The 14,844-nt window shown below is 35.8% G+C and overlaps 2 protein-coding genes across 3 annotated transcripts; one reads left to right on the plus strand and one right to left on the minus strand.

Annotated features, from left to right (window-relative positions):
• Positions 1–1,577: 1,577 nt before the first annotated feature.
• Positions 1,578–4,751, plus strand: LOC111992990 (very-long-chain enoyl-CoA reductase-like). Its single transcript, XM_065777723.1, is given in 5 exon segments — positions 1,578–1,986; positions 2,137–2,176; positions 3,218–3,297; positions 3,299–3,973; positions 4,457–4,751. Coding segments are annotated over 5 exon segments (933 nt in total). The 5' UTR covers positions 1,578–1,917; the 3' UTR covers positions 4,526–4,751.
• Positions 4,752–6,650: 1,899 nt separating this feature from the next.
• Positions 6,651–10,967, minus strand: LOC111993001 (uncharacterized). Of its 2 annotated transcripts, none has more exons than XM_024024850.2 (7): positions 9,246–10,967; positions 8,975–9,065; positions 8,596–8,753; positions 8,336–8,387; positions 8,113–8,192; positions 7,928–8,021; positions 6,651–7,825 (listed from the first exon to the last, which is right to left on the minus strand). In XM_024024850.2, exons 1-7 carry the CDS (start codon positions 10,965–10,967, stop codon positions 7,062–7,064), a joined length of 2,961 nt encoding a protein of 986 aa, XP_023880618.2. In that variant the 3' UTR covers positions 6,651–7,061. The 2 variants fall into 2 exon arrangements, with proteins under 2 accessions (XP_023880618.2, XP_065633796.1); XM_065777724.1 differs by having other exon boundaries at positions 6,651–7,828.
• Between the last annotated feature and the right edge of the window lie 3,877 nt (positions 10,968–14,844).

A 14,844-nucleotide genomic window follows, 5' to 3' on the forward strand; every position in this document is an offset into this window, starting at 1 on the left:
GAGGAAGGTCGAATGAGGCGTTTCTGAATGTCTTGGATGGTGGCGATGAGAGGACTCGATTCTTGGTCTCTGCTTCCCTCCATCGTTGTTTTTTTTTCCCGCCTTTTGTTTCTCACCCAATTATGAACTACCCAAGTCAGGTGTGTTTGTGGTTATGCTCTGTGGAGTTGTGGTGCATTTGTTTTTTCATTTTCGACGCACTATTGATTATATATGATGCATCATGCACCCAACGTGGTCCCATTCCCACTTGGTAGCTTCTTGGGCACGATGGTGCGCCTGTATCACATTCACAGCTGGACAAAATAATTTTGGCTTTCGTTTTAGCACACCCTTTGGATTTATTTATTTATTTATTTTGGGTTAAAAAAATATAAAAAACGACTGACAATTTTATTAGTAGGGCTCAAGACATAAAAGAGTTAGGTACGTATAGCCTATAAAAATTGGTAGAGGTCAATTTATGTGTGTGTGTTTTTTAAAGGGAAAAATTAAAATCTCTTAAAAATATTGGTTTAGAAAATATTTGAAAAAAAAAAAAACTTATTTTAACTTTTTTTTTTGTATTTTCCTAAAATTTCCATTAACAAAACCTTTTTTTAATAATAATAAAAATGTTACATAATTAAGAAATTGTCATGTCCTTACGTAATTGGACACAAGAAATAAAAGTTAACCGAATGACTAATATTGCTTATCTTTCTTTCTTTTTTTTATATAATTTTTTTAATTTTTTATAATTTGATGGACTAATGACATTCATTAAAAAAGAAACTTGAGTAACCATTAACACTCATTTAAAATTTAAAAGATTAAAAATGCTAGAGATGTAAACTTTATGGTATGTTTGGCTAAATGGAAAAAGGGGAAGATGGAATTGGAGAAAGAAAAATGAAAATTTTCCTCTATTTAGTATAGTTGAAATGAGGGAGAATAGACTCCACTAATCCCCTTTTTCTATCCTCCCAAATGGGAAGAAAAAGTGGGAGAGAAAATATTTCTTACATGGAATTTATTATTTTGTCCATTCAAATTACAATATTTTCTATACTCATATAAGTCATATTTGTGGATTGGATGACTGATTTGCCTTGTACTAACAAGGCTTGGCTTAGGTCTAGTGCATCTAGTGCACTAGACCTGATCAGATAGTGACACGTGTCTAAAAGTGGACACATGTCGTTATCTTAACGGGTTCAGTATTACTGGACACTAGACCTAAGCCTGACGCATACTAACATTGCTTATTCATCTCTTATTTTAGATTGTAGGGATTTGGTTAGGTAAATTCCAAGTGTGAAAATCAACCATTACTTTAGGGAAGTTGATCAATGCGCTGATTGGTTGGCAAAGATAGGAATTACCTTACAGCATGGATTTTGTAATTTATGATACGCCTTGCATGGAGATCATTTTGCTTTTACTTTATGATTATATTTGTATTATCAATTTGCTTTTATATCAGATACCTTCTTTAACCGAAAAAGAAAAAGAATATAAGTAATATAACAATACATTTAGTAAATTACATTTTCTATACTCTATTTCAAACACTCAAGAAAATTTTACATTTTTTTTAATCCATCCTCTCTAGTCTCTATCCTTCCTCCACTCAAACATTCTCATTCTCCCAACAACCAAAACAATTAATGTATTTCCGCCCATAATTAATTCTAATGTTTCCAAGGGTCCCCCACTATAAGGGTCCTAGATAGGGTGATATACCGAACTTGATTTAAATTCAGTTAGCCTAGCTCTCCAACTGTAAACGGTCAACTATCCCCCATACCCCATTAAAGTCTCAACAAGCCCTTTAAAAGCTCCCACCTCATTCTTGAAAGTGTCACCAACAAAATCAAAATCAAAATCAAAATCGATTACTTTTATTGCATTGCAATTCCCAAATACCAAGCAAGCATGAAGGTCACTGTTATCACTCGGAGCGGTAGAGAAATCATCAAAGGCGGCCTCGACCTCAATCACTCTGTACCATTTCTTCATTTCCCTTTCATTTTGCAAATTTTTAGTACTGTAGTTTGATAAGCTAATTATTTATTATTGCATTGCATTTTAAGGTTTTCTCAGGAACCAAACATAGATTAATTTAGTTTCTCTTTCTGTTGCTCTGCACTGCAGGCTACGGTGAGTGATCTGCAGGAGGCTATACATCGACGATGTAAGTTCTGAAAAACATATGTGTGTCTGTTGTTTCTGTTGTTGATGACTAGATGTTTGTTCTATATTTATCAGCTGTCATTGATGCTGCCGATCTTAGAGTATATGTAAGAATTTCCATGAATATTTCAATTCCCAGAAATTGCAGGAATTGTATTCTTATCATCGATTAGGTAGGAAATTTTAATTCTTGCGTAACTTGTATTTGTAAAATTACTAATATGAGACTTAAATTCTAGTTTTTCAACTTTATCTCACCCTTAAAACTATTATATTTATATACAGTTAATTTTAGAAAATGAAATGAATTTTTTGATCCAAATAATAAGTTTATCATTTAAAGTAGTTGTCCATAATGGTTAAATTATTACTAATGAAGTTTGTAAAAATGATCATAAACAATTATATAATTTTAAATCTAGTATGGTCTAAAATGTGATATAAACTCAAATTCTTCATATATCTGAACAAGTGTTCTTCAGAGCGTTTGATATGTCAAACTGTATGCTAATTTGTGATCTGTTTAGCCATTTGGAGTCCTTAAAAGAACATAGATATACTTAATTGATGATATCTACACATTTTTACCTTTTTCTGCAGAATTATCGAAATATTTTGTTAAACAGATAAACGAAGATTTAGGAAATCATTCCATTTGTTTTAGGTTGGATCACTTCCTTATATTTTTTAGTTATCAGTTCATATTGATTACATGCTGGCTCGACAATTTCTATTGATATGTTGATAACTTATTGGTTTTGAAATTATGTATCACATTGTTTGTTTTCCTCTTAAGTTCTGGAAATTCTTAGCTGGAGTTATTTTGAGTTGACTCTGGGTTGGGTCCCTTTTTTGCTAATGAAGGTCCATAATTGGTGTTTGGATTACATTTGTTAAACAAATTGAAACTAATTTGATATTTGATCTTTTTTTTTTTATTGCTATTAGTTTCTCCCATTTAATAGAAATGTTGGTTTTTAATTTTATAGTTAATTTGTCTTATTTCAGAAATCTTATACAACTACATTTTCATGTTCAACAGGCAAAAAATACTATCCTTCAAGACAGCGTATTACTCTACCTGTCCAACCTGGATCCAAAGAAAGACCTGTAGTTCTGAATCCGAAAAAAAAAAATTGAAGATTACTATGATGGAAAATCAGATCACTTGACTGTAATATTCAAAGACCTGGGTCCACAGGTCTCCTACCGTACACTCTTCTTCTGGGAGTATTTGGGGCCTCTGATAATCTATCCAATATTCTACTACTTTCCATTATATCAGTACTTTGGTTATGGAGGGGAGCGTATCATCCACCCGGTTCAAACATATGCCTTGTACTACTGGTGCTTCCATTACTTCAAACGTATCATGGAAACTTTTTTTGTGCATAGGTTTAGCCATGCAACTTCACCTCTATCCAATGTGTTTCGGAACTGTGCATATTATTGGACTTTTGGCTCACTCATTGCATACTATGTCAACCACCCATTATACACCCCAGTGAGTGACCTACAGATGAAGATTGGGTTTGGATTTGGGTTGATATGTCAAATTGCAAACTTCTATTGCCATCTTATTCTGAAAAGCCTTCGCAGTCCTGATGGAAGTGGGGGATATCAAATCCCACATGGGTTTTTGTTCAATATTGTGACCTGTGCAAATTACACCACTGAGATTTATCAGTGGCTGGGCTTTAATATTGCAACACAAACTGTTGCTGGTTATGTATTCCTTGTGGTGGCTGCTTTTATAATGACTAATTGGGCCCTCGCAAAGCACCGTCGCTTGAAGAAGGTAAATACTAGTTGCCTTTGCTCAGATAAAGGAACTGTCTTTGATCATTTATATTGTTGGTCAATGCGCCTTATATTAATCTAGATTCTTGTGGGAACCATTCAAATCTTGGTATTCCTGAGAGTAGATTTTGATCTTCAGTTGATACGATCTATGTTAAGCAAATTTAGCAGAGTTGTTCCTGTGTAGCTTTAGGATAGAGGCTAAATTATGATGTCTACTGCCAAGATAATTTGGGAACTTGATCAACTATAGAATACCCTAAGCAGATGTCTGTGCTTTTCTCATTGTTTTTATTTTATTTCTGTTCAGTTTTATGTGTCAAATGTTCCTTAGGCCTGTCCCTCTTTGGAATAATTGATGTTAATCTCTGTTATCCAGAACCGCAATATGCAAACAGTGAATTTGCATGATTGATTCTATTGTTTTGTTACTACAATTTTGAATAATCTTTTCTCATTATGGACGCTTCTTAATCTGCAGCTTTTTGATGGGAAGGAAGGAAGGCCAAGATATCCACGGCGATGGGTGATTCTGCCTCCATTTCTGTAAAAATTAAAGAATACTTACCATAATTGGACCAGCACGTAATGTTGTTATTTTAAGAATGTTCAAGGACACAAAATCTATTTTTTTGGGGTAATCATTCCATCCAAAGTCATTTCCTTAGTCTGATTTATTTATTAGACAATTGAAAAATGTAAGTTGAGCCATAGGAATGATTAAATATGGCTGGACCTCTTTTTCATAAAAATTGTGATGAGTTCTTAATGTTCAATTTTGTTGTTTTGGAGGATTCTTTCAGTATTGTTGAGAATGTATTAGTGCTACTTATATTTGACTATCTATATGCACATTCTCACTTCTAATAACAGAATGTGCAACCCAAGTTCCACAAGCCAGGTTAGAAGTATGGAAAATTCATTAAACTTGAGAGTTTCTTTGGGTTTTAGGTTTTGTTTGATTGTTTGTTGATTTAGTGCTACTGTTATCTATGCTAATTTATAAAGCCTGAATCTTTGGTTAGTCTCTCACCAAAAGTAATTATTTATGAAGGAAAAGAAACTATGTCTGGAATTGATTTCCACTCATGGATACTATACAACCACACCAACAACCCAAAACTTTGGGGTTGGCTCTAGAGCCTCAACAAACTAATCAGTGCTAGTATAGTTTGAGGTTTCTCTATGTTTTTGAGTATTTCTTTCACTATGGTCATAACCATTTATTTTTAAGTGTTTTTAATATCTGCGGTTATTTCGTGTGTGTGTGTATTAAATAATCTCCACCATTTAGAAGTGATCTTGGAAGGTGACTCAGTTATGATGATGGTAGGTGATCTAATATTAAAAGAACCAATCCGTCCAAAGTGGGGGATATCATTGATAAAGCAAGGAGTGGTTTAAGAGGTTTTAGAAGATGGAAGTTATCTCCATGTAGGAAGGAGAGGGAAGATAGAAGCACATAGATTGGCAAGGCGTGCCCAACATATGGAAGATGCTTGTGCTTTCATTCAAATGCTGTACCAATTTTTCTGGAAAACCATATCTCTTCTGATGTAATACAAATCAAATGAATATAAAATCTATCTTCTTCTATTAATAAAAACTTAAAATAAAGGATGTTGATCATAGTGGATACCATACCCCAGAGTTACCATAGATGAAAAATAGATGAGAACCACTAAATAAAACTTTAGGACCAACTCTCATCGTTCTCTCTCTCTCTCTCTCCAACTTGGTCAAAAGCTTCAAGAAATATCTTGCAGTAAAAATGCTCACCTGTCACATGGATTGTAGGGATGAAAGAAATGCTGTCATCTTCCAACTGACAAACAACCTCCGGTTTCATTTTTAGTCAAGGTTAAACGGCAAAGTTTGAATGTTGTTTCACTATCAGAACAATGGTTCAACTGCTTTGGATTTAAAAAGATGAGCAGATACCTAGATGAATGTCGTTTTTTTTTTTTAACCTTCATGGCAAATCGTTTACACTTCCAACAGGAAAACTTCTACAGAAATATGGCATGAAAAAAAATCCAAAAAAGATGACCAGATACCTAAATGAATGTAGTTTTATTTTTTAACCATTATGACAAATCGTTTACACTTCAAACAGGAAAACTTCTACAGAAATATGGCATGAAAAAAAAAAAAGTCCAAAAACAAACGTTGGATCATCTTTTGGAAGAAATGATTAAATGTCACAGTTTATGGAAAACACACTGTCTTTGTTTTAGGTGTATCATATGAATAACTAGTAAATAAATAATGGCCAACAAAGTTCTCTCTTCTGTTGCTCTTGCAAAGTACAACAATGGAGCTCTATGATTGTCGTCAACTTGAACCCACCCTTACTCTTTTGTTGCACCCAGTGATTTTTCTTAGCCACAAATAGAATCAATGACCTTTTATTGTTTTTTCTTTCCTAGCACAAACTCAGTTGTAGAAATTACTAGAATTACTTTGTTGTTTGCAATGATTTTGCAAGTAGACCAAACGCAATAAGAAAATAACTAACAAAAGAATTATGCAAGTGAGCAAAACCATAAGAAAATGATCTAACCTAGTGTAATATTTAATGCGGACCTGATCTGATGTGTAAACACCAGCCAGATGCTGGCACAGAATCTCCTGTGCATACACCCCTTCAACGGTACCGATCAAGGAGACCAAAATAGAGTCTATTTTGTGAGGTATGTAATATTCATCAAGATGGAACACTTAGATGCATTTATATAGGATTTGAACTCAGGAACTATCATTCATTGCCATATGTTACATGATATACAATTACATCTGATCATGGCCTCCAATGATATGTAGAAAATCAAAACACCTATGATTTGGAGTAGACACATATAGGCATCAATTATGTGGGAGTGGATCAACTATAATTTACAAAAACTATTGTGAGGAACTTTTGGCATATAGAATATTAAATACCAGTCCTGCAGTTTGATTTCACTGGAATGGAGCAACTCCCGCATGTAAGGATTATATTCTCATGTTGCATAATTGATGTTATATGCAGAAGTTTTGCCATAAAAAAGGAATGCTTTTATCTTTAATTACCAATAGAAATCCACTCATGTAGGGCCTCCAAAAATGTTTGTTTGGCGGCCAATCCTACGCGGTAACCCAAAATTTTGGTAAGCCCTGATTTCACCTCCCAATCCTGCTGTCACAATTACTAAGCCCCATGCTGTTGGTTGGGTGGTATGGGTCACATGGTTATTACCAGCATCAAACCAAGACCAAGATGAAGACGATGGATTGGCAGCAGATATAGAAGGTGAATCACCGTATCTAAACAAGGCAGAAAGTGAAGTGAATGACTCGCCAATCCCAGAATCTGTACGAGAAACATAAGCAAGCTCTTCTTCTGGCGGAGTTGAAACACTCTCTGAAACATTAGTGCTTTTCTTGGGAAGAGGTGGCAAGTGTCTTTTACTGTTTACAAAGTTTTCTTCTTTGGTTGGCGATCCTCCAGCAGAAGTTGTTGGAAGAGATGGCAAGTGTCCTTTACTGATTGCAGAGTTGTCTTGTTTGGTCGGTGACCCTCCAGAAGAAGGTAGTTGTGAGGTAAGGCGTTTGGATTGTCTTTTAGATTGCACTGACACGGTTGGTGGTTCACCCTTTATGGTACCTGGCCATGGGATTGCTACTGAAACATCCTTACACTGAAAGTGCTCGTGTGATTGGGTGACTACATTTTTGGATTTTCCTGTCCCAGCATTTCTGGGCTCTTCATGCTTCCAAACATAAACTTGAGAATCTTCACTTGCAGTAACGATATATTTCCCATCTTGACTAAAAGAAGCTGAAATTTGGCTGCTTGTATTTCGAAAACCTGCTATATATCCAACCAACAAACCCATTACCATAACCAGAAAAAGGTTAAAACACACCAGCTAAAAGGTAGAGACTTCTGCTCCTATGATTATGAAGATACCTTTGAATTTTTGAGTGACATCAGGACCATCCAAAATTCTAATCCGGGAATCAGCTGAAGTAACAAGCACTTGAGATGGATTTCCTGGGGCAAACTGTTCATAAACAAAGTTACATGCCTCTTAGGCACACAGCATCACAAGAAAACAAAAAGGGACAGAACTAGAAACTGAAAAGTAGAATTACCTGCAACCCAGTAATCTTTTTAGCTTGAGATTTCTTCTTTGTTTGAATATCAATCTGGCATATTTGATCTATTTTACAATCTAGGTCAACAAATACAGTGGAATCAACATATAGGCTTTGGTTTTTATATGATTATATTAGAAAGGAGAATAATGTTCAACAGGGGTTCAATTGAATTCTTAGCAAATATGTATAAAACAGAAACAACTAAAGGAACTCTTACCTTCTGTGCTGTACATGCGAATAATTCCTTTGTGTGAACCAATGATGGCACCCTACAGTTTCCAAAACATAAATTTTCACTAAAGGAATAAAGCCATGCTTATTGTATTTGGAAACAAAAGCTTTTGATTGTGATATTTACTAAGTTGATCCTATTTTACTGAGATTCGGTTAAACTGAAGTGAGCTTCCCTCTGAAAATTATGACTTTATTCAAGAGTATGAGACACAAAACATCCTGAAAAATTCAATTTAACTGGACCTGGCCGTCAGGGGTGTAAGATGCTGCAGTAACCATTTCATGAAAGTCAATCCAGTCCACAACGTGCCGTTCAGGTATGTTCCATATTCGAACCTTTGCATCAAGTGAGCCACTGATGAAATGGTTGTCGTCAATAGGATTGAACTGTATGCAAGTTACTGCAAAACCAAAATTCCCATGTCAAAAGAGTCCTCATAAAAGTAAACTTACTTTTTCAAAAACAACAAAAAAAATCAGCAAAAAACCAAATAAACTGATGCCAAACAAACCCTATGTTAGACTCAAAATAGACATAGTAAGACATTTAAGAAAAGAATACCAATGTTTGACCAAAATGAAGTCAAGAATACCAATTTGGAAACATGGTTAGACATCTCACCATAATCGTTGTGGGAAAACAACTTTAGACAGCTCTTGCTTTCCAAGTCCCATAACCTGACAGTTTTGTCCATTGAAGATGAAAGCAACAGCTGCAAATCCATTCCAATTGGACCTGGTTATATTAAATCTCTGCATGACTATGTATATAGCAAATGTGAAGAAAAGCTATCTATACAAACACAATGAAAACAATCAATTAATTTCTCTTTACAAAAAATGCTGAATTTCTTGAGATTTGTTTGTACATGAAGGGTGAGAAGCAGGCTGACCTGAGATTTGGACCAGGACAGGTCCAAAACATCATCCAGATGACCTTGGAAGGAGCAGACAGGTTTTTCCAAGAACGAGAACACAGTTTCCGGGACATAAACATAGTCTGGAGCTGAGTTCCCTTTTCTTGTACTGGACTTTCCTCGTCTCTTCTTCTCTGATGGTAATGGCGTGACCTCTCCAATCCCAGGTCTATCCAGAGAACTGGAAGCACACAACGACAGTTGAAGAGGTGATATATTAGGACTCATACTCCCTTCCTCCCCTGACCTCAATGACATGACCTCACATTCCTGCACTTCCCACACATGAATTACTCTGTCTTCCCCTGCACTTGCAAGAAACCGCCCATCTTGACTGAACTTAATGCACCAAATCGACCCTTCATGACCCTGAATTTCTTGACACAAATGCAAAGCAGATAACTCCTTAAACGACTTCCCGCTCTGCCGGACTTTTGTCCATTCCGACGACGATGAATTCTTGATCGGTTTCTGCTCTACAACCGGCGAAGAAACCTGCGAAAGCTCTCTCTCCTTTTCACCCATTAGTCCACTCATCGAATTGGCCAAACCTTTCACATTCTTCAACAAAGCAGCACCTCCTTTCTTGCTCATCCTCAAACTCTTGGAAAAATAAGAATTTGCACTCACTTTCCTATCGATGATCTCGTTCCTCCTCGACACATTTTCTCGACGCATTAGCTCCTTAACAACCGGCGAATACCCTACACATTTCTCGAACTCTTCCATTGTCATCTTCTTCCCAGTTTGAAGATCACTCAGCCTATTCCACATCCCATCTTCATCATATTCACTCACCACAAACTCCTTCCCTGTATCCAAACTCTTGATCAGAAAGAAAGCCCCCAACCTTCCCTTGGAAGACAATACCGACGACAGCGCGCTGCTGCGTCGTATCGATCGCCTCCGTCCCAGTCTGGAACGAGCTTCATTAGGAGAGATTGAATCCGTATAGGTACATATCCGAGCATGTTGGGCTAATATCACGGAGTACGTTCTCGTGAGACGTTGCCTCGATATTGTACCAATGAGCTCCTCTTTCCTACGCGTGGATAGCGAAAACGAATCGCTTTGAATGTCTCCCTCTGAGCGCGAGCGTACGAGGACGATTGGACATTGAGAAGGCGAATGTGGAAGCGCCGTAGAAACAACATTGTATTCTTCTTCTTCTTCTTGTTTATGTTGTTGTTGTGGTTTGGGTTGTTCTTTTTTCGGAGAAGAAACATGATCGTGATCGTTTGTGTCGACTTTTTTATCGGAAACCACGTGATTAAAGCTGAGGGTTTTGCTGTTGCTGTTGTTGTTGTTGGGGGTGGTGGTGATGTTGGCGGTGGCGGCTAAGCCCATGCATTGGAGGAGGCGTTTTCGGCGTTCATTGATGGAACTTGGTGTTGACATCCAGACATCGTAATTGGGCGGCGAATTTATGACGGAGGAGGAGGAGGTGGAGGAAGGGGAGTCAAAGTGGCGGAGTTTGGTGGAGCGGAGGGAGGAGACGGCGGAGGAGAATGACATACGGCTGCTTTCGAAATCGTCTTCGTCTTCCTCGTCGGAGGAGGAGCTGCAGCATGTGGCGGTGAGGTTGATGGAAACGGCAGAGGAGAAGGAGAGGCGGTTGTAGGACTCGAAGAATTGATCATCGTCGTCATTGTCGCCCAGACCGTCCCAGTTCATGGTAAGCGTTTTTCTACGTTCCATTTTTTTTTTTTTTTTTTTTTTTTTTGGGGTGCAATGTGATTTTTGTCAATGTGAGGGAAACATTTTTTTTTGTTTTTATTTTTGTTGTTTTAGTTTTAGTTTTTGGTTTTGGGTTTGGTTTTTTGGGCGAAAGGAATTAGGAGGAAGAGGAAGAGAGAAAAAGAAGGGGGTAAGGGTGGTGGTTGTTACCGTTATGGTTTTGGTTTGGTATGGTATTTGGGGGATTTTGATGGTAGGAAAAGAAACGGTCAAAGAGGGTTTTTTTATTATTATTATTTTATTTTCATTTCATTGCTTATAAGACATCTCTTCACGTCTGTTATCTTCTGTTGGGGCTGTTAACATCATTACTGCAACTGGCACGTTATTTTATTCTGTTTTTGCATTCAGGAATCAAGTCCTTGTCTTTGCACTCTGTCCTGCATGTTGGAAATCATAATAATAACACAATTTTTTTTTTTTTTTTTTTTTATAAAAAATTCTTAGTCATTAAAATAAATTTATAAAAAAAACAAACGTTTAAAACATTATAAAAATATATAAAATTTCATAAAATATTGAAATCTAATATATCAAAGTACAACATGGGATTTTGTTGGAATGATTGGTATTTTTCGTTATTGACTGAAATTTGTATCGAGACATAATAAGGGTTTTGTTGTACTGACTTACATACCAAAACGAACAATTCCGATCGGAACTGAAGGTAATTCAATTTTTTTTTTCATGATCTCCTCCCATGTCTTATGTTTCTTTTTATTAAATCTCATGTTCAAACCGTGACTTTGGAGAGATAATGCTTTCGTTCACAGCGAGTTGGATGAGGAAGTGTGCATGAGATTACATCTTGGATTTTGAAGTGAGGGGAAATCTTCTCAGTTTTGCAAAATCACTAAATCTTTGTATGGCCTTAAACTGGCCTCTCAGAATTGGTCCAACAAGTTTTCTTCTACCTTGTTGCAGTGTGAGTTTGCTTAATCAATGAGTGATTAGTCTTTGTTCACTTGTGCACAAGGTTTTATAGCTAGTACTAGTGCATGCTGATGATATTTTAATTGCGAGCAATGATCTTCCTTCTATTAACAAATTGAAGGCAGGCATTTCTTGATCAATAGTTCAAAATAGAGGATATTGATCGAGCCAAGTATTTCTTAGGTTTGGAATTAATTAGCTCACTCTTCTATTGGTTACTTGACTAGTCAGTGTAAATATGCCTTAGATATTCTATATGATTTAGGCTTTCTTGGTTGTAAGCCTACCCAAACCCCCATGGAACATAATATCAACTTACCTGTCACTGCTGGTCCTTTGCTTGATGATCCACCATTCACAGACAGCTTGTTGGTCGTCTTCTTTATTTGACATTAACATGGCCTGACTTGTCTTATTCCATGAGTCCTTCGCCAATTCATGGTTGAAGCACATGCCCCCCATCTACATGTTGCTCATAGAGTACTCCCATATCTCAAAGGCATTGGGGATTAAGGGCTCCACTTCCCCATCTTCTTGTTTTCCTCATCTTAAAGCTTTTACTAACTCTGATTGGGCTAGATGTCCTCATCCTGATGCAGCCAATTGGATATGATTTTTCAAAAACGTCTTTAATATTTCTTGGAAGTCTGGTCAGTTTATTATTTAGTCCTTTATATTGTATTTTGTGTAGAATTTAAGTTAGTCCATAAGTCCTGATTTGAGTTAATAATCTTATGTGACATTTTGACTACATGATTGTGGAACTAGGGAGAGTATTTATTGTTGCAAGCTATCACTAGAGAATGTAGTGCTATTTAACAATTATATGTTGAGTATGGACTAATGTAGATCATCTTTTACCAATTAATATATACATTTATTTTAGCACTCTCTGTAGCCCTATTTTAGGTTTGTTTCTTCATCTACTCTTTCTATTCTCCTATTTATCTTCACTCCAAATCAGTTCCAGCAATCATTGGTTACTGTAGACTGCATCATTTGGTATCGAAGCTATTGGGTTTAAGTGTGATTTATGTGGATATGGTTGGTCGTGGATGTGGTAAACAGCCTATAGGTCATCCAGTGGATCCCAATCCTTGTGCCTTTGATGTTGAGCAATTGAAGAGGCAGATTGAGTTTCTTAACTAGAGAGTAGCAGAGTTAGAAGCTTCAAGATCTTTTGAAGAAGGCGAAGGGTCAGATGGTGACTTTGAGAACCCATTTCATGGTCGTGCTCCTCATAGGCAGCCACCTGGTCGGGATGACAGAAGATGGCAGATGAACATAAAGCTTGAAATACCATAATTGAATGGTAGTTTACAAGCTGAGGAAGTCTTTCATGTGGATTTACTTTATTCATATAATATATACTATTGTGTGGTCGATAGATTATTTTATTGCAAACATATTTGAAGATGGTGAAAAATGCTATAAAGATTAAAGAAGACATTATTATGGATTGGAATTCTCTAAACCAATCTACGACAAGTACCTTGATGAAGATTATGAATTGTGCAAACAACAAGTTGAGGAAGATCACAATGAGGTTTTCTTTGTTCAAATACAAGTTGTTGATTTTACAAAAGAGAATTATTCAAAGGTAAGATTCATTGTTGTAGCCATAGAGCAATAGGTGTCAATACATTGTCTTTTGAGGAGCAAAATCCACATGTTGATTTTCTTGGGGTTGGCAAATATATATCTCTTGATGATAAATTTGATAGGAATTTTGGTCCGTCAATTGAGATTAAGGATCCTTGTTCTAAAAAGATAAGTGAAGCTTTTATGCTATGTGAATTAAAAGGGAAACAAAATCTAGGATCAATGGATGAATATGCTGATTTGTTCTTAGCAATGGTCTCACATGCTACACTTAGGGGAAAAAAATTACAAATAAGAATTCATTTAGCAAGGTCTATCATGAACGAGAAAAGATTGACCAATAGCATGTCGATTCCACTTTTATCACTGAAAAAAAAATGGGGATGAAAAGTAATGATTGGACATCTAATAGATAGAGGGAAGGATCTAATCATCTAAACTTGAGCTTGAGGACAAATTTTCTAAAATTATGGGAGATTGATGCAGCAAACTGGATATGGTTTTTCAAAGATGTCTTTAATATTTCTTGAAGTCTGGTCAATTTATTATTTAGTCCTTTGACTTGTAATTTATGTTGGATTTAAGTTAGTCAAATAGGTCCTAATTTGAGATATATATATATATATATATACTCCCTCCGTCCCAATATTTTTGTCATGTTTGAAAAGTAAAACTTTTTAAGGGAATATCATTTATTATTTTGTCTACTTTTTAAAAATGTATAAGTTTCCAAAACTACCATTAAAAAAATTTATCAAAAAATTGAATTAGTAAATTAATAGGGGTATAATAGGAACATTAGTAAATTAATAACTTTTATTTTTAGAAACAGGACAATATTTTGGGACATCTCAAAATAAAATAGAGGACTAAAAAAATGGGATGGAGGGAGTATAATTTTTTTTGAGAAGATCCTAATTTGAGTAAATAGTCTATATGACCTTTTGACGGCATGATTTTGGAACTAGGGAGAGTAATTATTATGCAAGTTGTCACTAGAGAATGTACTGCTATTTATATGTGAGTTAGACTTAGGCCCAGTATCCAGTAGTACTAGACCCGTTGAGATAATGACATGTGTCCACTTTTAGACACATGTCATTATATGGACCTAAACCAAGTCCTTTATATGTAGTATGTGCTAACGTAAGTTATTTTTTGCCAATTAATATATCTGATGAGTCCATAAAAACCATTAAGGTCATCCATCTTAATGGATGATTATTGCGTCATTAGTAGGCCATCAAAGATAGATAAGTAACTATTCAACATATTCAATAACGACCATCAAAGGTCTTAAATT

The sequence above is a fragment of the Quercus suber genome, unplaced genomic scaffold, assembly GCF_002906115.3.
Source record: "Quercus suber isolate HL8 unplaced genomic scaffold, Cork oak 2.0 scaffold_162, whole genome shotgun sequence".
Classification (NCBI taxonomy): domain Eukaryota; kingdom Viridiplantae; phylum Streptophyta; class Magnoliopsida; order Fagales; family Fagaceae; genus Quercus; species Quercus suber.

What these genes read in the sequence shown, in the direction of transcription:
- LOC111993001 (XM_065777724.1), bottom strand. Translation starts at nt 10,967, where the DNA reads ATGGAACGTAGAAAAACGCTTACCATGAACTGGGACGGTCTGGGCGAC. An exon ending in AAAAGATTACTGGGTTGCAG is followed by an intron (nt 8,022 to 8,112) that starts GTAATTCTACTT and finishes GTTTATGAACAG; the next exon opens with TTTGCCCCAGGAAATCCATC. An exon ending in TGTCACTCAAAAATTCAAAG is followed by an intron (nt 7,829 to 7,927) that starts GTATCTTCATAA and finishes TTGGATATATAG; the next exon opens with CAGGTTTTCGAAATACAAGC.